We start from the raw sequence: 24748 nt of genomic DNA on the forward strand, positions 1-24748 counted from the left end.
GCGTCAATGACATGGTATGGATCATGGTACCGGGCCAGAAGTTTAGAAGACAGGCCAGGAACGTGCGGGGGCACCCAAAGCCACACGAGGGAGCCAGTACAAAACGTAGGTGCTATGTGATGAGCGTCGTCATGTCAGGTTTTTTGTAGACCTTTAGACTCACTTGTCATAGACCAAGCCAACTGACGACAGTCTTCAGCGTATCTGGCGACTTCCGAAAGCGGGGAGCACTCCGATGCATCAGGGTGCTAGGGGAGTATGGTTTCGAGTGGGTGGGATGGTTCGCGGCCGCACATCAAAAAGAACGGGGAAAAACCGGTAGTCGCTTGCGTCGCGGTGTTGTAAGCGAAAGTAACAAAAGGTAATACAGCGTCCCAGATAGTGTGGTTGGAGGAGGTGTACATCCTCAGCATGTCGCCAAGTGTGCGGTTGAACCGTTCAGTGAGACTATTCGTCTGTGGACGGTCTACACTATATGACGAACAACTCCTACAGTACTTGCGAGATTCAGGAGATATATCGGCGCGGCGGCAAATGAAATATTACCGCCAGGTAGATGGAGCAGTAACGTCGCGTCCACTTTACTCAGTGATTCTGACTTTTCGAGATGACCGCTCCATTCCAGGAAGAATTTATTTAGTATTCACCTGTCACCCAGTGGAAGAATATCTTGGTCCAGCACTTCGGTGTTATAACTGCCAGCGATTCAGACACGAGACGGAAAGTTGCCGTAACACACGCTGGTGTAAGATCTGCTCAGAGGAACACCACCTTAAAGAGCGCAAGTCAGTTCTTCAGCCTGAGTGTACAAACTGTGAAGGTGGCCCGCAAAGTAAAGCTGCTGCATAAATGCATCAGCTTGAGCTTATCCATGGAAGAAAACCGCACCCCAATGAACCCTCTCGAAACCTTGAGATTGTTCATCCTGTACGTGATCTACCCTAGCGCACACCACAACAACAACACCTGACAAACATACCAAGAGAACCGCCAAGAGAACACCCAAGAGATCACTCACGAGAAGCACATTCAAGTACCCCAACCTACGCGTCAAAGCTGCAAACGCCCAAGCGACCTCAGCCGGAAAGTAGCAGAAGCGACTGCGCCAGTGTTCACCCCAGCTACAACATCGAAGCGTCACGTCGTTCTCAACAGACCTCAGAAACTGAACCATTCAATAAGAACCATGCTTCGGCATCAGTCATGCAATTGATTCTACTAATGCTTTTCACAGCACTTAAGGAAATCCTGTCTGCTCTACCGGAAGCAAACAACCTGCCAGAGGTAAAAGCCCTGCTGCATCTGGAAGCACTATTGTGTGAACAATCCGGGTCAAACCTGCGACAAGTACCATATGAATAAGCGCTACAAAAATGTCTTCATATACCAGTGGAACGCCAACAGTCTTCGAAGGAAGTGTGCTGATTTCCGTAAACTACATTTGCAATGTAACTTTCCAATACTTTGCATCCAAGAGGCAGGAATGAATGATGATTTCCGCCTCTCCAACTACATGATATATGTCATCTCGTCGAAATGGTCCTAGCAGAGTACATCTGTGCGTCAGAAAGGACCTATCTTCTCACCAAGTTCACTCAAGTGATTCGGACTTCCCGGAATTCGTCGCTTTCAAAGTATCCTTTGGTGAGCAGTGCGGAACAGTGATCAAATTTTACCTACAACCCTCAAGCCGCATTTCAGTGGAACAGCTAACAAATGTCGTCAATATTTTCAATTATATACGTTTATATGTGGGGACTATAATTCGCACTACAGAATCTGGAGTAGTGATCGATGTGTTACTCGTGGAGTGTGCCGCAGACAAACGTTGTTGTCTGCGGCACAAGACAACGTTGTTGAGTGTGCCGCAGACAAATGCAATTTGACAGTTTTAAATGACGGCTCCCCAAGTTTTCTCCGAGGGAATGATTACTCGAGTTGCGGCGATGTCACCATGTGTTCCCAAGATCTAGTGAATGGTGTTGGATGGACAATAGATGTAGCCACACGTGGTTCTTATAAATCTTATAAATTCTTATAAATCACCTTTACTTGTGAAATGACGACATCAGGCGCTACAGCAAACGTACGAATAGGAAAACTTTTCGGTACTTGCTAACAAACCAAAACAGTGAACTTAGGACAGTTGAAAGCTTTACTGAATTTCTGCAAGATAATGCGAATAAATGTACAAAAAAGTCCTGATTCCAAAAGACTATGCTGCAGTCGATGGAGAGTATGAACATCTAAGAGCCATCAGAAGACGTTCAGAAAGGGCCTACCATGCAGCGTAAGTTCAGAAGCATATAAAAATGCGCAGAAACTCCTCAGTGTAATGCGCACACGATTAGAAAAGTTAGGCAAACCACGCTGGCGTAATTCGTATGACACGCTCTCTCCCCACTTACCTGTTTCAAGAATTTAGCTTGTAATTCGAGCATTTAGTGGCCCTGTATCACAGAGCTTCCCATTTCGTGGTCTTGCAGTAGCCTTGGACAAATGGGAAGTTGTGGTAGCAGATGAATTTTGTCAACTTATCAGTAGGCCCGCCGCATCACAATGTGGCTTATTTGATAATTCTGTCATGTTAGCCAGCCAGAAAATAATGCTTGCTTTTGGGCCGTGCATCCTCAACTAGACCCTCTATTTACGTTAAGTGAGCTTCACTGTGCTACAGCATCATGTCGTCAAAAATCAGCCTCTTGACCGGACAGCATTACAAACAATATGATAAAGAATCTTGGGCCAACGGGCACAACTACACTCTTAGATAGTTAACAATAATTTAGGATGAAAGAAATTGCCCCAAGTCTCGAAAAATTGCTCGCATCATCCTTCCAGCCAATTAGTCTGACAAGCTGTCTATGTAAGGTAATGTAAAAAATGATTCATGCGCGACTTCAGTGGTTGTGCAACATAACTGGTGTATTCTCCAACTACTTAGCAGCTCTTAGGAAACAGAGATGCACAATGAATGCAACACTGGACATAGTACCGTATGTGGAGCATGAACGCGCCTGTGGTAGTTTGACGGTAGCAGTGTTTTTAGATGTCAAAAGGGCATTTGAAGCAGTTAGTCGTACTCATGTTCTGCTGAGTATGTTGGAACTTGGACTGTACGGCAGGTCTTTGCGGTGGATATCTAAATTTCTATTAGGTCGCAAATACTCATTCAGATGAGCGAAGGAAAAAGTGCGGAACACAATGTCAGACAGGGAGTGGCACAAGGAAGCGTACTCATCCCTTTCTTTTCAACTGTATTATGGCTGATTTAGCTAAAAGACTGCCTTCTAAGTTGAAATACTCTTTATATGCAGATGATGTGTGCATTTGGGCATCTGGCACGGACGTACGGTTAATTCAGATTGCATTGCAAGACGCCATAAATATTATTAACAACTTTTTAAAAGAAAGGGGAATGGTTCTGTCGCCCGCAAACACAGCTGTATTGCCTTTCACCCGTAAGACGTTGAAAAAACTTCAATCTCAGTTTAGAAGGAGAACCACTAATGATTGTGACACCGCTTCAACTCTTGGAGTACTACTTGTAGAGCAGTTATCATGGGCACGTCACCTAAAGAAATTCGAAAACTAGGTGAATGTGCTAGTGAATATATTCCGCAGAATTGCTGAACATCATGGGGCGGATCTATATCATCTATGCTCGCTGTTTACAATGTTTTAATACGACAAAAAGTTGCATGTTTTGCAACAGCCTTCCATGGTCTTTCCCCACACTACAGAGGAGCGACTTCAAAGACTATTAGCTAGGGGACTGCACGTCTGCTAGGTGTTCCACGAGCGACTTCCAGCAGTCTCGTCATAGCAGGAACTCAACAACCACCCTTTCCAATCATGAAAACAATCAAAACATGCCGCCATTTTTTTCTCTTACAGACGCAACACAAGGACCACCCATTGGCACTGGAGATTTTACGAAGGGATAAAAGCAATGCTCATAAAGAATTACAGAATATTGTACATATATTACGAAGAAATGAATTTTGGAACTCTGAAAGGAACTATCCTCCATGGCTGCTTGCACTACCAAGCATTGAATTCTCACTGGATGGCATCATCAGAAAGAGAGATATGTTCATCCGAGCTGCTCAACAACTTGCACTTCATCAGATACACATGCGGTATTCAGAGTACATACTCATTTGCACAGATGGTTCAAGTTTTACAATGTCTTCATCATCGGCTTATATTTTACCACAGCTTAATAATCAGGAGTCATTTAAATTATGTCGCTTGACGTCATCTACTACAGCTGAGCTTTTCGCTATACTGTATGCTATGAAGGTTATAAACTCAGCCGCAAACGCGCAAAAATTCGTAGTTTTCAGTGACTCACAGACCGCATTAAGATCACTCTCCAGTACAAACACGACAGTAGTTAGTAATAGTATGACATACGAAACGCTAAAAAAGTTCACCAAAGCAAAGAAGGCGCAACATGAGGTCAAATTTCAGTGGATACCTGGCCATTGCAACATTGCTGGAAACACGGTGGCCGATGAAACAGCACGACAAGCACATCGTAAAGACGTTACTGTTTCTTTGCCAATTTCGAAAAATGAATTGCGTAGTATTATAAAGACTACAGCTTTCAGACTGAGCAAAACTGCTTGGTTTGACCAAAGTACAAAGAGCTGTGATTTATAACACATCAATCCATTTGTTGAATTCCAAATCACGCTGGCATTAGATAGAAGAATGGAAACTCTAATTCACCGATTGAGGCTAGGCACCGCATACACAAAACATTTTCTGCACAGAACTGGCAGAGCTGAAACACCGGAATGTGAATGTGGATTTATAAATGAAGACGTATGTCACATTCTCATAGACTGTCCACACCATGACACGCCGAGACGCCGTCCTAAATCAGAACTGTTGGCGTTAGAGCGCTACCGTTTAGCATGAAGAAACGTCTGGGCCCGTGGCCAACTGGAGTTTTACAGCCGCATGCTTTAAAGCATTAACACGTTTCTTACAGGACAGTGGAACTGCTGGAAAGTACAAAGAAATAACGAACTTTCATTTGTGTAACACATGTACTTATTATGTGCGGTATCACGTGACACCCATTATATGTGGGTACTGAAGTGAATGACTTGTCGACTATCATGTACACACGAGCGAATACATATTTATAAGGACCAGGCGTGTGCGCTCTGCTTTTTTGTGCTGGTTGGACGAAGAACAACTAGAGACATTTTCAGAGACATAATCCTTTGACTTTCGAACACTTACATTTTTGTTGTGATATGTCCTATAAGTGCATCTTTGCATATCTGTGCCCGAGTGTTCTGTTTTGCATGTACTGCTTTTTATGTTTTACTTTAAGGTACGTGTTCAAGTTTCACTCAAGAGCTAAGAACTATCCGGTTCCATATTTCGGCGCCAACGTCTCCTTATATATCATACAAATAAAAAAATTGTGTTTGGTGCGTCGTCTCTTCCCGCAATTTCAACGCAGCGACGTCGTGTATTATGGTCACGGTACATGATCCATGCCATCCTCTACAAAAGTACATGCACTGACTGATCCATCCCACAGAAACGGGTAAAACACAACACAGAACGCCGAAATGACACTACATTGATGGCGTATGTGCACAACTAGGCTGGGGCACGTCATGCGCGCGTGACATTGCGTACGCATGAGGTTCTTGGTGCCTATGCATTGTGTGATCATCCAGCCCCGATCTCGAAAAAAGCAGGGAAGAAATCAGGTTCGTGATGGCTATATGGATGAGAGAAAAATGAGTCAAGCTTGCCTGTTCACATCATAGTTCTGTGGCTCGCAGCGAACCAGTTTTAAAAATAACCGAGGTAGAACGCTTTTATTGGGGCATGCAGGACTTTCTAGGGTCTAACTATAACTTTTTATCTCACCTAGAGAAGGGTACTTAAAGTAGTAAGTTGCAAACAAAACAAAAGCCACGTGCACATGACAATTTTTTACCCAAAGAAGCTGCAGCAGATTGGTTACAATGTAAAAGAAACACACCTTCATTGGCACAACACGCTTATTTTTATAACTCATTTTGTTCAGGCATGAAACTCACAAACAGTCTAAAATTGTGATAAACATTGCATGCAGAGGACTGTTTAGGTACATTCATTTTCGAATGTGAGGTTTACCGTGAACTGCTTTGCATAGGAGTTGTAACCGCAGTTTAATTCACCGGGATTATAGTAATTCCCATTCTAGTTCCTTGTTGATATTGGTACAGCTGTGATTTTTTGAATAATGGCTTAGGACAAATCTTTCAGCCCTGTTCTTTATTTTTTCACATTTGTCATTTTAGAATATATACCAATGATTTTTATACGGTACAAGTGCATTCAGGCATAGGGCGAATGTATGCACCGTTAATTGTAAACATGCCAACGTCTGGCTCAGGCTTCGCTTTATAAAGTATAACAATTTGGCGGCCTTCGCTACCACTGAATCAACATGAGCAATACATTAGTAGCGCTTCATGGTTTTTCATTAATTGCCACGTATACTCGCGGCCGCACAAAAAACCTGCAGTTCTTTTTCACCCGCAACACTCATGCTTTCAGGGGTGTTGCTCAGTTCCTTCATTACACTAGACAGCTGTCTGTAGAAGACGGTCGCCGCCTCCTCGGCCATAGACCCCACTCTTGCTTTTTTCCCATCTTTAATTTTCTCTTCTCATTCTCCAGCAGACTCTTACATGTGCTTCCTATCAGTGCTGCAGGATTAGTCGTTTGCACTCTTCATGCTCCTTTTCCAATCGCTCATGTCATCTTTGTAGCATATGGTGGAAAGCGAGTGCCATTTCATTGCGTTTAGCGGTTTTGTTGTGAATATTGTTAGAACAAGGTATTTTCGTGGAACCTTGCAGTATTTGGAAATATCAATGCTGCTTTTTTTTCACAGGAATAATGGTTTCAAAGCAAGCTTGAAAACAAATTGTGGGCGCAAATAGCACTCATATACGCGCTGATTTGGGAAATGGGCATTTATAGACACTAATACGCATTTAGGCGTGAACATTGAAAGAGGGCATTTCTAGGCACTATAAAACACTATAAAGGGCCTTCTAGACCTCTAATTCATGCTCATATATCAAAACAGCACGATAGGAAGGCAAGGAACAAAATAGACATTTGCGTCTAATTCGGTGTCTAGTCATCACCATTCCCTTTGCGGTTATGCTGCGATTTTTTCAACTTTCACTCATAATGCAGGGTTCAATATTCGCCTTCCATTAAAGGACAACCCTCCAGTTTACTCGTTTACTTCTCTTTGCTCAAACTCTTGACATGATATTTGTTCTGGTTTAACATACAAAAACCACGATGTCATTATTAGATACGTTACCAAAGGGCTTCGGAAATCTCAACCTCCTAGGGTTCCTTAAGGGACACCTGAATCTAATTACAGAGCCTCTTGTATCTAAAAATAGTGTTAGCGGGTCAACAATCTATTCAACACATTACAGATTAGCATTTGAGCACCATAACAGCTACACCACTTCAGAAGGTTTTGAACAGATCATACAGCCGTGGTATACACCACGTCTTCTAAACAAAAATTACGCAGATATTTCAGTCAGACCTGAAGGCGATGTGGTGGGTATGATGAGAAGTGCAGAAGCCTTAACGGCTTTATCAACTGAAATACACATACTGCTACAAATAAGGCTTGAATATAAACAAGAAAAAATACATACTGAAAAATTGTCCCGACAGTACGCAAGTAGGTACTTGTGCTATTATAAACAAAAAAAGTAAGCCAATCAAGGACAGGCTGTCAGCACGAAAGGCCTTCATCCTATGTAACCTGGAAAGAAACCAGTAAAATATTACATCGAGAAGCTCCGACGTCATAGTTTCCGAAACGAAGGCTATAGCTATGAATTTCGCCACATTATCGCAAGTATATTGCTGTTACCCCTATTACATTCTTGGAATCGAGCGTGCCCTTCACTTTGGCGCCTCACTTCTTGCTAGAGCAAAGTGCTGATCGCGGACGGCTTAAGCGCTGGAAACATGGCCACTATGGTTTTGCCGCCAGGCCTTTTTGTCTTGTGTGATCCATGCGTTGGTTTTCCCTGCGCGGAGACGCCTGTCTGAACTTGCCCGGACAACACCTCCTCCTCGCGTCACGTTAGTACGCGTCAAGGTGCTTCGCCGATCCTCACAGGCTGCACGTGACAGTCCCCTCTTCCGCTAGCTCGCCTTCGCCCCGACATGACTCAATTAGGTTGGTTATAGCATGTCGAAAAAAAATCTCATTAGGAGACGGAAAACCACGCAATCATTAAAAGCAGCTGACAAAATAGCCCTAGGGGAGCTTTCGAAAGTAATCAATAGGCGTTAGGTAGCGTACATCAGAAGGTATAACATGGATGGAATTGAACAGGCTGACAAAGCGGAAAAGCTAAAAAGTTGCGAAGACAAACTTGTGCGCAGGCAAAAATTGGACGTATAGGGTACAAGTAAGGAAATGTCATGACTAATAAGCAATATGAACAAGATATTCAAGGTGGCGGAGGAGTTCTACAGGGAGCAGCACAGAAACCGATGATGATGATGTGGAGAGCTTAATGGCGCAAGGGCCAATCGATGGCCAAAGAGCGCCATTTCAGTAGACAAGCGATGTGCAGAAGTATATCATATGTGGCTGTAAAAGGGTCTTAAAATTTCTCGCGCTTACACGGGCAAAAATATAGGAGTAATAAAAGCATGACACTCGCTTGAAATGTGTTCAGTGAGGCCTAAAGCGAATTGTCGTGACAATAAAACTATGCTGAAGATGTAGCCACCACAGCCGCAACCTCAGTAGTGAGGTTTTGCTACGAATCAGCTCGGTATATGGGTTGAAACCTACGTATATAATTAAAAATGCAAACAGGGATTCGATTTTAAAAAGCGGATCCCTACCAATGAGCATGGCCGTATGTAGCAGCAGCTGCTGTCGGTAGGGAAGCAAAAAGTGCTTGTTTTTCACAGCATCTAGTTCATTGCACTGCACAAGGTTGTGGAGAACCGTAAGATGTTCTCTACATCTCTCACACAATGACGGATCGCCATTAAATAAAAGGTGTGAATGTGTTGAGTGAGTGTGTCCTATTTGTATCCTTGTAAGTGTGACTTGTGTGTAGCGGGATCTAGATACTGTTGGCCAATTTTCAAGTCTCAGTTTGATACCGTGCAATTTATTATTCGTTTCCCTTTTTCGCAGGTGTTGCCAGAACGTCCTCAGTTCCCGTCGTAGGAAGGGTTTCATGTCAATAGCAGGGACGGCCAGAAATGTAGTGGTGGGTGCGTGGTCGTGCGCAGACCTAGCCAGCTGGTCCGCCATTACGTTCTCAGCGATAGCGCGATGCCCTGGCACCCAGCACATCACAACCTGTCGTTTGAGGGCGTAAATCGTTCATAAAAGAGAGTAAAGTGATATTAGGACAGGATTTTTCTGTTTTCTCAGTGTTTTCAAAGCTGTTACGACGCTCAGCGAATCTGTGTACACAACCACACGTGGCAAATGTGATTCCTTAATATGCTTTACGACTACACATATCGCATGGGCTTCTGCAGTGAAGATACTTATTTGTGAGTGCAGAATACTAGATTGTGAAAAATATGGGCCAACATCTGCATAGGACACACCAGTGCGAGACTTCGACGCATCTGTAAAGAATTCCGGGCAAATGTATTTATGTTGAAGTTCAAGGAAGTCTGTGTGGATGTGTCCAGTAGGTGCGTGTTTAGTAACATCCACGAAGGATACATCACAGTCTAATATCTGCCACTGCCACGGCCGTGGATATGCCGTGGGAGCCATCAACTGGTCCTCTAGAAGTGGCACGCCTGTTTCCTCGGTGAGGCTTCTTACACGGATCGAGGAGGGCTGTCTCACTGAAGAACGGTTGTTGAGCAGGGCAGCATTGGACACATAATTAATTATGGTATGAGCGGGATGTTCCTCGTCAGCGTTAACCTTGAGATAGTATGTGAAGGACAGGTAACATCTCTGCAGATAGAGTGACCACTCATCTGATTCTACATACATGCTTTCTACGGGGCTAGTTCGACAGGCACCCGTAGAAAGGCGAATGCCTAGATGGTGAGCGTGGGCAAGCATCTTTAGGGCAGATGGGGTCGCTGATTGATAGGTGACAGCACTGTAATCGAGACGCATTCGTATGAGGCTTCTATACAAATCCATCAGGCATTTCCTGCCACAACCCCATGTAGTATGTGACAACACTTTAAGAATATTCATTGTCTTTAGGCACCTGTTCTTTATATATTTGATATATGGTATGAAGGTTACTTTTGCGTGCAAAATAAGGCCCAGGAACTTATGCTCAGACTTTACAGACAGACGTTCACCATTCAGGTCAAGCTCAGGATTGGGATGAACCCCCCTTTCCCGGCAGAACAAGATGCAGGTACTTTTTTGCGCGTTAATTTGAAAGCCATTCTCATCTGCTCATTGACAGACCTTGTTCAAACCTAATTGAACCTGCTGTTCACACACTGAGAGGTGACAGGAATTAAAACCGACCTGCACGTCGTCAACATATGTACAATAAAACATATTTCGTGGGATAACGAGGCGCAAGAAGTACATTCACACTTTAATATGTGTAAAACTCAATACCCTGTCCTTGCGGCACTTCTGTTTCTTGAACAAATGTACGGGACAACACATATCCCACTCGAATACGGAATGTCCGATTGGACAGGTAGCCTTCAATTATTGCCAACATTCTGCCCCGCACACCTAGGTGTGAAAGGTCTTGTAGTATGCCAAAGCGCGACGTTGTGTCATAGGCTCTCTCCATATTTAGAAACACAGAAAGAAAAATGCGTTTGTGAATTAAAGCATCACGAATTTGTGCCTCGATACGGACAAGGTCGTCAATAGTGGATTTAGCCTCCCGAAACCCGCACTGGTATGGGTCAAGTAGGCTATTTTTTCAAGAAAATGCATCCGTCGCCTGTTTATCATTTTCTTAAAGACCTTGCACAGGCAACTCGTCAATGCTATGGACCTGTAACTTGACGCTGAAGTTGGGTCCTGACCCTGTTTAAGAATTGGAATAATGATAGCTTCTTTTCAGGTGGAAGGGATCTCTCCGGAAAACCGAACAGCATTATACAAGGAAAGTAGAGTTTTTTGTGTTTCATGGGGCAGACGTTTCAGCATTTCGTACACTATACAGTCGGAGCCTGGGGCAGTCCTGTTACAGCAATTTAGTGATGCTTTTAGCTCTGCTAAGACGAAAGGTTCATTGCATGTGTCATTATATGTGAATTTCCATTCTATTTCTTGTTTTCTGTTCTTGCTTTGTAACGTTGGAACGCTGGACTGGAATGGGCTGAGTTGGAGACCTGTTCAAAGTGTGCACCGAGGGAGTTCGCTTGGTCTTCCAAACCATTACCTTGTGTATTTACTAGAAGAAGAGGTTGTGCTTCTCGCCCAACTACCCTACTGACCACGCTCAAGACTCTAGCCTCCTGTGTATATGAGTTGATGCCAGATAAAAACTTCTGCCAGCTCTCTCTTCTGGCCTGTCGACGTGTTCTCCTGCCTCGTGACTTCATGTTTTTAAAGTTTACAAGATTATCGGTGGATGAGGCGTCTCGAAGACGCTTCCATGCTTTGTTTTGTTCTTTGCGCGCATTAAGATACTGTTCCACCAAAGAATGCGCCGTTTTCTGGGTAGTCCGGATGTTTGCGAAATGCACTTAGCCGCAGTTTCAATAAGAAAAGCAGTAGAGAACTCTACAGAAGCATGTATGCTAGAGCTGCATATGTCAGTCTACCTTAGGCTTGCTATCTTATAAAATTAGTCCCAATCGGCTTTTTCTATGAGCCATTTGGAAACATGAGCAGGACATTCAGAGGATGTTAGTGTATTCACAATTACAGGAAAATGTTCACTTCCGTAAGGATTGTTTGCGAGTTTCCATGCAAGTATCGATAAGAACGATGGAGAGACAATGCTGAGGTCTATTGATGAGTGGGTATTATTAGCAAGGCTATAGTATGTTGACTCTTTTCGATTGAGTAGAGACGCACCAGAAGAGAAAAGGAACTGTTCAATAAGGCGGCTTCGCGCATCGCAGCGAGAGTCACCCCATGGCTATGAGCATTAAAGTCCCCTAGGACGAGATACGGTACTGGAAGTTCATCTATCAGCGACTGAAACTCGTCTTTAATCAGGTGATGGTGTGGCGGTATGTATATACTGCGAATTGTTACCAATTTGATGAAGATGACGGCTCGGACAGCTACTGCTTCCAGAGAAGTCTTAAAGGGTAAAAGTGTACAGGCTATTCCTTGAATAACGATTATGGCAACACCACCAGATGAGGCTACAGCATCATCTCGGTCCTTTTGAAACATAACGTAATTGCGAATAAAGTTAGTGTCTTGATTTTAAGTGTGTTTCGTGCACACACAGCCCTTTTGGTGTATGTTTGTGTGAAAGTTCTTGGATATCGTCGAGGTTCCTCAGCAGGCCTCTCACGTACCACTGTATTATGTGTGTCATTTTAAAGATGTGTGGCGCTGTGAGTACAAGAAGCGTCACTTCAGGCTACAGGGCCTTTTGGGGGCCCGGTAATTGGACGTGTTTTTCTTTCTGGGCGCGCTCCAAAGAGTTGCGCCTATCCTTTGGCGTCTGAGGCGCCGGAGGAGTGAGACTTGTATCCATCACCTCCTGCAAGGTGGTGAATGGTGCCTGATGAGCAGGCACATTCACAGAAGCTTCGGACGTAACTGCAGGTTCAGTTGTCCGGGGTCCGGCAGACTCTGAAGTCTGCCGAACCTGTTTGGCAAGAGGCGGAGCCTTGGGCGCAGATGCCACGAACAGGGTCACACTTCGTGTGACATTCGCAGACGCGGAAAGATGTGGCGCTGCACTGGCGCGTCACATCTGCAAAAGAAGGAGAGTGGTTGTTATGGAGGGAGAAGCGCTGGCACGCCTTTTGAAAAGACAGATTGCATTTAACTTTAAGTTGAAGAATTTGTTTTTCTTTTTTCCAGGATGAGCACGTTTGTGAGTAAGCGGGATGGTCTCCTTCGCAATTGGCACAGCGGCCTGCAACAGTACAATTGTCCGGTGGGTATTCGTTAGAGCTACAGTTTGCGCGGGTCGCGTGCCCTCTGCAGCTTTGCGATCCGTGTCCAAAGCGCTGACATTTGAAACACCTACGAGGATTTGGTATGTAGGGCCTGTCTCGAAGCTTGCAGTATCCGGTTACAATTGAATCGGGTAAATCGATAGTACCGAAGGTGATAATTATATGTTTCGTTGGTGTTTCTTTTTTGTCTCGTCGTATTACTATTCTTTGAACCTTTACCACGTTCTGGTCTTGCCAGCCTTCCCATAATTCACTCTCTCATAATCCAAGAAGGTCGTCATCAGACATGACACCACGGACTGTGTTTAAGGACCTGTGGGGGCCTACGGAAACTGGGACGTCCCCAAACGCTATCAGTTTAGGTAAGTTGTCTAATTGCAGCTTGTCGCAAACCTCCAAATGGGGGTCTCCACTTCCCAACTTGGTTACACGATATCCCGGGCCGATTGCTTCGGTGAGTGTTTTTGAGACAAGAAAGGGTGAGATTCCGCGGACTATTTTGTTTTATTTCTGGCTATGTACGACACGAAACTTGGGGAAAGACTGCTTTGGTTTTGAAATGAGGAACAGGTTTTCGGTGCGCCACCTTTTCGGGCGGCGATCAGGGAGAGGGGGGAAAAAGTTAGCCATACAGACTGCGTAAAGTTTGGCGCCGATAGTGGCCACCCACCAGCGAGCTCAACAAGGGGACGCTGCAAGGTTGAATAGTGAACACTTCGAGACGCCAGCCATGCATCGCCGCTATAACCGAATATAACTACCCAAGGTTTGGTAACTACACAAGGTTAACCCTTGCTGCCTGGAGGATGGAAGTAAACGGGAGTGAGGAGATGACAGGAAAGACTGAAAGAGATAAAAAGACGAAGATCAGGGGAGAGAGAAAGAAATGAAAAGGCGACTATTGATTTCCCCTGGGTGGGACAGCCTAGGGGTGCCGTCTAAGTGAAGCTGGGCAAATGGGTGTGTTGCCTCTTCCGGGGGGCCTTAAAGGTCCAATCACCTGGCGCCGGCTCAACCCCCCCAAATCCCATTTCCCCGGACACGGCAAAGCCACGCAGGGCTAGGCGTGGGAGGGGTTCGAAACCCCCCCCCCCCCGTTAGCTCGGGTCTGTGATGTCGCTACACACTAAACGCCTACTTCAGCAGACGCCCCTGAGGGGAGCACAGAAGCCAAAACAACCAGGTTGATACCGTATCAACCAATATTATTTCACAAAAATTGAAAATTCTATCAGTAACGAAAAAGGCAGTAACGAAAGTCCTAAAAAGAAATGCAAAAAGGCAAACCTGCTGGTGAGGGTAAGTAATAACTGACCTGCTGAAAGGTGGCTGAGAAATTGTGTTAGAAAATCTAGCCACCTTATATTCAAAATGCCTCTTGACCAGAAAGGTACCAGGATCTTGAAAGAACGTTAACATAGCCTGAATTCATGAGAAATGATGCGTCGAACACTTAAAAATTTAGAGGCCGAAAAGTCTATTGTCCATTCTTTACAAAACATTTAAAAAATATCTGATAGAATAAGGCGATATTTGAAGTAAATCAACCAAAAACCAAGCAGGATTTCATACAATTAACCTACTCTACAATACATCTTATATATACCAGCCATTCGGTGATAGAAAAATGCGCGGAATACAGCCAACTCCTATAAATACACTTCATAGATTACGAAAACACGTTTGACTCACTCGAGACATTTTCAGTAAGGCAAGCACAACAGAATCAGGGCGTCAGTGACCCTGTGCCTATGAAGACATCGGCAGGAACCGTTTCTGATACTTTTATTAGAAACGAAGAAGACCTTGGGCGCAAAAATTTTGGTCTGTCTATCTGCCTATCTGCCTGTACATTTGTCTGTTTGTCCACTCTTAACAGCAACGGGTACTCGAAAGGGCCCACCCCATTCACAGCACCCACCAAGGTTGCTCAAGGTTACGCGTTTATACTTGTGCAATTCTCGATTAAAAATAATTATTGCACATGTCTGGGGCACTACAACAACACGTATATATTCTGCACGTGCGTATTTTACTAAAAAAGGCATACATAGGTAATTTTAAGGACCGTAGAACTTATCACAATGCGCTGATCATGCAATTCTTGCACGAACAGGCGAGTGTTTCCAACGCTTTGCTAAAACGAGACGATGGTGGCACCTACCCGTTGCCTTGCGTTCTACACCTTATCACCTCTCAGACGGGCGCACTCGCCTGTCTCAGAACCACGCGCTCCGTTTTCCGAAAAAAAAAACTGCCAGATGGCGATCATGTCTCACGTCTGACGTGACCTGTTGCGTTGGTTCGCCTCCGCTACACGCTCGAGGGTCTTTAAACGCAGCGCCTCCAGAATCCATTCACCGATGTTCTTGTGCAGAACATCAAGTAATTGTGTTCACTCTCTTCACACACGAGATATTGTCTTTCGACGACATTTGCAGATTACATGCAGATTCGGTGCCATTTTTTGCGTGCCCTTCTTCACAAAAATGAACTTCAAACAAATGAAAAAATATGCCTCTGGTATTTAAAAGTTACCGTATTTTAAATGTTGCCAGTTTTTAAAGATTGCCGTAATTCGGGCTATGCAGGGCTCTGTCAAGACCAATAAAACGCAGAGCACTGATGAGTGTATTTGACTTTCTCGTACTGGGAGACCAATCAAAAGGGGGTGTCGCCTTAGCTTGGTATGATGCCGACTTTCACCAAGCTCGGCCCGTTCTGCATAGCGCTTTGTTCTCGTTTACATTCTACAGTAACCTCAAAAAGATTTTGTAGAAGAAATTCATAAAGTTAAGGTAAGCAATGCTTGTCTGGTGTACGCTTAACCTACTTTTTTTGTTTGTTTGCGTCCTTCTATCCCACCTGCCCATCACCCGATATTCACCCGACATCTGCCCATTACATAAAATAACTCAACATCTGCCTCTAATCCAACATCAATGGCGCTAGGAATCTCCCTAACACGCGACACGCACCTGTCGTATTTTCATTGCCCATTACACTAGCATGATCTTCGCAATGCAATTTCCACCCATCTTGTGCAAACCACCAGCATGCCCCTGCCATCTTCACTGAGAAATATTCCTAGCTCACTTCAGTGGAAATTAATCGGACCAGAAGAGAAACGACGAATGCTTTCCTACCGGGTCGAGATTTTAACTCTGACGAGAGTTGTCGAGATTAAAAATGTGACGCACATATTACAAGCATTCTGAATTAGAAAACCAATTCCACGTACCACAAGCCTGAATAATGGACAAAAAAGATACGGTTTTTGTATTATTCGAAAGAAAACAAGTTACACGTTATGTCCGATTGAGTGGCCCCGAACACAATTTTTACATTTTCAAGCACATCTGTCTATTCTGTAACGATTGTGGAACAGTAGCACATCGTGACGCCATATGCTCATTGGAACCCCCATCCTATGTATCACGTTCGCAGGGCCTTAAAATTCCTCGCGCTAAAGTGAGTGAAACATAGAAGTAATAACATACTGACAGTGACGTGTAATGTATAGTAAAAATGGCTGGCAAAACGTTCTGATAATAAAAGCATGTGCGAAGATATCTGGCACTAGCGCAAGTGCCTCATAAGCGCCCTTGTGCCCAAGGGCCGCGAGGCAAGTACTTTTCGATGTAGCCACCGCAGCTGCAACCTCTCTTGAGAAGTCGCGCTACGCAATGCCTGGGAATATTCATGGTAGAGGCGGACATCTCCTAAAAAGCTAACACAGGTTTATTAGTGAAATGGGGTTCCCTACAGACGTACAATGCAGGGTGCAATGGTATATGTTGCTGGTAGGGTAATGAAAAGTGTTGTCTTAATAGAGTGTTTATTATTCACACTGGATTAAAATATGAAGAACTGTTAGTTCTTCACCAAATCTGTCACACAATGGTGGATCGTCACCGAACAAAAGATATGAGTTTTTCGGGTATGTGTGTCCTATCCTGAGCCTTGTTAGGGTTATCTCTGTACGACGTGATTTCGATGCTGGTGGCCAATGATGAAGGTGTGGCTTAAAAACGTGTAGTTTGTATTGTGTTTGTCTATCCCACTCGCTCAGCCAGTAGTCTCTGAGCTCTCGTTTGAGAGGTAATTTCAGGTCAAGGGCCGGGATGAATATGGGTGTAGTGGCAGTGCTTTCGTGGAAGGATGCAGCAAGCTGATCCGTCATCACGTTGCCTTGGATCTCTCAGTGCTCTGACACCGAGCACACTACGACATCTTCTTTTGGAGTGCAGAGTGTGCATAAAATAGAGTGAAGTAAGACGAAGACAAGGTTTGTTTTTGTTTTTTAGGTGTTTGCACAGCTGTTACTACACTGAGAGAGTCCGTATAAATTACTGCTTTTTGTACCTGTAATTGTTTGGTGTACTTAGCGGCCACAATTATCGTGTAAGCTTCCGCTGTAAAGATACTTGTTTCTGGATGTAGGGGGCCAGCATCCGAAAAGAATAAGCCGACAGCAGCGTAGGGCACAGAGTCAGCTGTAAAATCTCAGGAAGTGTGTATTTGTGTTGAAGTTTCAGAAAGTATGTTCGGATATGGGCAATCAGCGCCTGTTTTATAAGTTCTGGGAAAGACACTCAGCAGTATATAGTCTGCCAATGCCACGGTGGCGGGTATGCTGCAGGAGCCAATGAACTGTTTTCAAGTGACATACCAGTTTCCTGAGTGAATCCCTCCAGGCGAACTGAGTAGGGCTGCCTCATTGAAGGCCTGTCTTAAAACAAAACGGAGCTCGAGAAATCATAATTATTGGAGTATGAGGGGTGCTTCTTTTCTGCTTTCACCTTAAGGAAGGATACAGAGGACAAGTAATTTCTCTGCAGATAAAGCGACCACTCGTTTGACTCAACGTAGAGACTTTCTACGGGGCTGACGGAAAAGTACCCTTAAGAAGGCGAATGCCAGAATGATGCAAGGGGTCCAGCATTTTCACAGCACTTTGAGTAGCAGACTGATAATCAACGGCCCCATAATCTAAGCGGCTGCGAATGAGGTTCTATACAACCTCACGAGACATTGCCTGTCACTACCCCGCGTAGTACGTGACAACTCTGTTTGAACATCGATGACATTTACACATTTTGTTTTTAAATACATGTTGTGCGGAATGCAGGTTAGCTCGTTGTCCAAGATTAGGCCCAATAATTTATGCTCGGCAATAACAGACAGACGTTCACCATTCAGTTGAATGTCGGGTTCTGAGTGCATGCCTCTCTTTCGGGAAAACAAGACAAAGGGGCTTTTTTGTGGGTTCAGACAGAATGCATTTTTCTCTGCATATTTGGAGACCTCACTTACACCTAGCTGAGCCTGCCACTCACAAATAGTTTACCAGGTTGCATGATTTAGAGCCAAGCTAGAATTCATCGACATATGTAGAATAGAACATATTATGGCGGATGGCAAGTGCAATAAATTCATTTGGGTAATAAAAAGTGTACAACTAAGAAACCGCCTTGTGGTAGTCCCATTTCTTGGATAAATGTTTGGGAGAGAATACTGCCCAAACGGACACGGAATGTCCGATTAGACAAGTAACTCTCAATTACAGAAAGCACTCTACCGCGCACACCCAGGTGAGACAAGGTTCTTCATATGCCAAAACGCCATGTTGTGTCATAAGCATTCTCGATATTGAGGAACAAGGAGAGGAAGCATTGTTTGTGGATGAAAGAGCCTTGGATCTCTGCCTTGATACGCACCAGATGGTTGGTGGGGGATCTACCCTCTCGAAACCCACACTAGAACCGGTCGAGAAGGTCGTGTGTTTCAAGGAGATGTAAAAGCCGCCGATTTATTATCTTTTGAAAAAGTTTACAAAGGCAGCATGTAAGTGTAATGGGCCTACAACTCGAAACTGAGGAAGGGTCATTGCCTTGTTTCTAAACAGGGATAACAATAGCCTCTTTCGAGGAAGTAGGGATGACCCCAGAAGGCCAGATAGCATTGCATAGGGAAAGTAAAGTTAGTTTTCATTTTGAGCAGCCGGTTTTTAACATTTTGTATGTGACACGGCCGTAGCCTAAGGGAGAACTACTTGAGGAGTTTAGTGATGTTTGCAGCTGAGCTAAAACGAAAGGTGGCTGTATGCCTAGTATTTTGCCCACCTGTGTTTCGGTTTCTGCTTTTCTATTCTTGTTTTATATCTTTGTAAAGCTTCAGTAATTGTGATGAGCTAGACACCTGCTCGTAGTGTACATCGATGAAGTTCGCCTGATCTTCCAGGCTGTCTCCCTGTGTGTCTACGAGGGGTAGTAAGTGTACTTGTTTTCTTGCTATCCTACCAATCATTTTGCAGATTTAAGTTTTATGTGTATATGAATTGATCCCAGATAAAAACTTGTGCTAGCTTTCTCTCCTGGCCTGCCGACGCGTTCTTCGGTCTTGAGGCTTTATTTTGCTAATGCTGTGAAGATTTTCGGCTGTCGGTGAGTTCCGAAGCAACCTCCAAACCTGTTCTGCTCTATTCGCACAATACGACACTCACTGTTCCGCCATGGGACATGTCGCTTGCCGGGCAGTCCATGTGTTTGCGGTATGCACTTGGCTGCTGCATCAATAACGAAAGCCGTGAAGTACTGGACAGCTTTATCTATGCTTATTCCACATACGTAAGTCAAACCTAAACAAGTAATGTTATGAAACTGTTACCAGTCAGCTTTGTATGTCAGCCATTTCGAAACACATGAAGGACATTCGTATAAAATTCGTGTACTGAATACGTCAGGAAAATGGTCACTTTCGTAGGCATTATTGATTATTCTCCATTGGAGTGATGCTACATGGGAAGGAGATGCGATACTCAGGTCTATGGAGGAGTAAGTTTTGTTGCCAGGGTTATATTATGTTGCCTCTTTCCTATTCAACAGAAAGACACCGAGAGAGAAAAGGAACTGTTCAATGACACGACCTCATGCGCCGCAGTGAAAACCGCCCCACCGACCGCAATGAGAATTCACGTCCCTAAAGACACGATAGGCTTCAAGTAGTTCATTTATTAAGGACTGGAATTCGTGTTTTTCAAGACCGTGGTGGGAAGGTATGTACAGAGATGAGATGGTGACGAGTTTGTTGAAAAGAACTGCTCGAACAGCCACTGCCCCTAGGGTTGTTTGTAGTGGTAAATGTGTACATGCAACTGTTTGATTAACACTAATGGTTACACCACCGGATAACGCCGCAGCAACATCTCTGTCCTTTCAAAAAAGATAATAGTGACTCAAAAAATTGGTGTTTTTTGGATTTTAAATGTGTTTCCTGTACACACGACAGTTTTGGCGAATGTTTGTATAACAGCTCTTGGATATATTCAAAGTTTTTAAGCAGTCCTCTGACCATCGAACGTATTATTTGCGTTGCCATATTGAGCGCAATGTAGTGCTGTGTGTACAAAATGAAATGTGGCTGCTCTTTGAGCTGGACATTAAGACTCCAGTAACAGGGCCGTCATCGGGTCCCGTTATGGGCTTTTTATTTCTCTTATCACGCTCCAGGGAGCCAAACCAATCTTTCGGCACCAGGGGTACCGTGGTGTTCATTGCCTCCTCAGAGGCGCGGCGTGCCCGCATTTGCGAGCTTGTGTTTCGATCTTGAACCTGACCTGGTGGGACGAGGCATTTATATCTGTCGACCCTGGGGTCGCCTTCACCTCGGTAGGCAAAACCTTTTGTCCCGTCCGGCAAGAGGTCGAAGGGACCTCCTTAGCTGCTGGGCTACCCTGGCTGCGCAAGGGCTTGCAGCGGCCGCTGTTGTGGCCGTGGGGATGCTTGGCAGGGCAGCCTTTGCTGTCCACACCGTGGTCGGGCGCATTGGCAGCCACCTGGGCACACTGTGTTTGGCATGGGCAGCTGCCGCAGGCCGTCGTAGTGCTGTCCCCTGTTGTACTATATTGGTGAACGATAGTTTGTGAAAAAAAAACAAATACCTGTTGTCGGGCTTCTCGAAAATTTGTTTTGTGGGACGTTAACTGTGATTATTTCTTTTTTTTCATTTTAGAAAAGTTTGGAAGTATATGGAGTGGGCACCATCGCAGTTTGCGCAGTGAGCCTTATTCTCCACCGTACAATCGTCTGTGGCCTGTCTTATAGTGGCACACTTTGCACAGGTGAGTTGGCCGCAGCAACTCTGAGAGGCATGACCAAAACGCTGGTATTTAAAGCAACGTCGTGGATTGGGAATGTTGGGTCGCACATTTTTTTTTTCAAATATCCCGTTTTGATATGTCCAGGCAGGGTACTGGTGCAAAATGTCACAATTATATGTTTGGTTAGGACTTCCATCTTAAGCTGCCTAATTTTGACTCTTTGTACTTGTGTCACCTACTGGTCTTTCAAGTCCTCAAAGAGCTCACCTTCAGTCAGGCCGAGCAAGTTTTCATGGGACACAATGCCTCGGGAAATATCGAGGGAACGGTGCGGTGAAATCGAGATGGGGATGTTTCCAAACGACTATATATTTGAGAGGTTTTCATACTGGGCCTGACTTTTCACCTCGGGGAAGAGATCCCTACTGACAATATTCTTGTGACCCTTTAACCTGGACCAAGTGCAGTAGTGAGGCTTTTGGAGACAACAGAAGTCGAGATTGTTCCGGCGTTCTTTTCAGCAGTTTCACAGTGAATTACATGTAATGGGGAACAGTTTCTTTAGATTTTCTGAAATCAGAGCAAATGTGTTCGGTGCGCCCTCTCTTTGTGAGAGGACGATCGTGCATTGAAGGAGAGAAGTAAAAGCTATAAAATAGGTGTACGTTTTGCAGCCATGCCAGCTGCGCACCATGGAGCCCAACAAGGGGACCTCACAGGTTCTAAAATTATATAAGCGATGGCAACGTCAGCTGTACACAGCCGCTATAACAAAATAAATTGTGTCCAAGACAGAGCACATAAACAAGGTTAACCCTTGCCGCCAGGAAAATTCGGAAGTAGACAGAAGGAAGAAGTAGACAGGAAAGATAAAACAGTGAGAGATAAAGGCGAAGTTGTAGGAGAAAAAGAGAGGAAAAGGTGACTGCCGATTTCCCCTGGGTGGGTCAGCTGAGGCGTGCCGTCTACGTGAAGGCGGTGCCAAAGGGGTGTGTTGCCTATCCGGGGGGGGGGGGGGCTGAAAGGTTCAATCACCCGGCGTCGGCTCAACCCTCAGGATCCCCTCTTCCCCAGACATGGCTAAGCCACGCACGGAGAAGCGCAAGAGAAGGTCAACTCCCCCCCCCCCCCGCCCTTTGGCCCGGGTCCGTGGTGCTGCCCCACACCAAACGCCTGCTCGTGCAGATGCCCCAGCGGGTTTGTCGAAAGGTGTACAATAGGATGGCCTCATGGCGTAGCCAACAGTTGATTTTAAATGAATGCTTTAAACAAAGCGAGAGAGAAAACATATCGAGGCGCATTCACGACACTGCAGCATGTTATCATCAGGAGAAGATGAGCCACACGTGGGCGCTTACTAATAAGTGGCATGTGGTGCAGTATCAGAAGGACAGCCAGACCACACCTGTGAACCACGATGTTTCCCTCTGTGGAGTTCAACATTATAGCACCGGAGACAAGGCACAAACGCAAATTTATTCGTTGCTACTCTACTCAGGATCAAGTGCAACGCACTCCTTTGCCTGCTGGAAGCTATAATACCAACCAATAAGTTAACACCTCGTGAAAGCAATATTCATCACCAGCACCGTGCAAATGCCCCCGCAGTCATTACTAAGCACCGTGCTTCTACTTAGTTTCTGCTTTAGCTACAGAACAGCTCCTTAAACTGCGCCAGAAGGCAGTCTCGGAAAAACCGCAATGAAACCGCAGCTGCTGACCCGCAACAGTCTGGAGCCAAATTAATCTGGCCGATATTACATCAATATCTAATGCTAGACACATATCACTACTGACAGGCACACGTCAGTAACCATGAAAAGAATAGGGAGATCAGCTGAAGCATGTGTGAAAACGTTCAGAGGCGCAACGTTAAAGAAACTGTAATGAATCTGAATAACGGATGCTCTGCAGGTAATGAAGAAGACGAGGATGATCGTTGGCTGCAGTAGTAGCTCGCGCACGCCGCTCGCGATTAGCCAGACCTGCCTGATAGAGGACATTTTGCCGAGCTATGTCTGAACCTTTCTCGACGTACAACACCTCTATTTTAAGTGGTGGAGGAGCCGGAGTTCCCATCAACCTGTAACTTCACAATCGAACGCTATCCTCACCGTTCACCACGACTGCTCCTGGCCCTTCTCAAGCTGCCTTACCAACGACAGTCTACTGTACTGGCGCGCCTCGGCAACGCGACCCACCAATTTTTCGCGGCAACGACGAACAAGACGTCGAGGACTGGCTCGTCGAGTACGAAATCGTAAGCGCTTCCAACAAGTGGAACGCCTGCGACTAGCTCACAAACGTGCGCTTTTACCTCGCTGATGTGGCCAGCCTCTGGTTCAAGAACCACGAAGGCGAAATTACCAACTGGTCCACCTTCAAGACCACCATCGCCGCGGTCTTCGGTCGTCCCGCCGTGCGCCGGCTTCGCAAGGAACAGCGTCTCCGTAGTCGAGTCCAGCGCAGGGACGAGACCTTTACGAGTTACATTGAAGATGTCTTGTCTCTTTGCAAGCGCGTCGATGAATCCCTAACCGAACGCGACAAAATCAAGCACATCATCAAAGGAGTTGACGACGACACCTTCCAGATGCTCGTCGCTAGAAATCCACAGACCGTCACCGATGTTGTGCAGCTCTGTCAGGAGTACGACGAGTTGCGTAAGCAGCGTGTCTCGACGCGCAGGGCCGCAGAAGATACGGCTGAAGTTTCCGCCCTCGTACACGACATCGCTGCTGATCACACCGTCTTACTGCCCCGAATCAAACAATTCATTCATGAGGAAGTTGCGCGCCAGCTTTCTCTTGTGGCCGAAGCATCCGCGCCAGTGACCTCGTTAGACCCACGTCTACGCCAGGTCATTGAGACACAGGTCACGCAGGCACTGCCTCCATCACCATCTGCCCCTACGCCGCTGACCTACGCTGCCGTCGTTGCTAGACCCCCAGCCCCACCTGTCTCTGGCGCATACCGGGGCACCGGGTCCTCCTACCCTACGACGCTGCCTACATACACGGCACCCCATCCCGTTTCGCCCCCTGTACCTTCTGTCGTTAACCCATGGCGCACCTTGGACAATCGACCCATCTGTTTCGCATGCGGTTTTGTGGGACATATAGCACGCTACTGTCGCCGTCGCAACTTCCAGCCTCCAGACCATGGAAATTCTGCAAATTACCAGGCTGCCCAGAATCCCCAGCGACCATCTCCTATCACCGACTCATTGTCCCCACGACGCCCCGTAGATTCTCGCCGGTCATTACCACCCCGTTGCCGATCTGTCTCCCCGATGCTTCGGCGCACGAGCCCTGCTGGAGAGGAAAACTGACAGCCGCAGTTCCGGAGGCAAGAACTGCGTGATCGTCGAACTTTCTAAGACCTCCTCTTTGTCCGACTAACGAAATTGATGTGCTAGTAGAAGGTGTTGCTGTACGTGCACTTGTCGACACAGGCGCCGTCGTTTCTGTAATTAGTGAAAAACTGTGTCGCGATTTGAGAAAA

The 24748-nt window shown here is 45.5% G+C and overlaps 1 protein-coding gene across 3 annotated transcripts in view; it reads right to left on the minus strand.

Annotated features, from left to right (window-relative positions):
* The window catches only part of LOC119165877 (uncharacterized), a 122134-nt gene that overhangs the window by 90311 nt on the left and 7075 nt on the right, over positions 1–24748 (minus strand). For all 3 annotated transcript variants that reach the window (XM_075870610.1, XM_075870609.1, XM_075870608.1), the window contains exon 2: positions 7716–7825. In XM_075870610.1, coding sequence (XP_075726725.1) covers positions 7716–7815 — 100 coding nt within the window. In that variant the 5' untranslated portion in view covers positions 7816–7825. The remainder of the gene's footprint in view (positions 1–7715; positions 7826–24748) is intronic.

This window comes from Rhipicephalus microplus, chromosome 8, assembly GCF_043290135.1.
Source record: "Rhipicephalus microplus isolate Deutch F79 chromosome 8, USDA_Rmic, whole genome shotgun sequence".
Taxonomy (NCBI): Eukaryota; Metazoa; Arthropoda; class Arachnida; order Ixodida; family Ixodidae; genus Rhipicephalus; species Rhipicephalus microplus.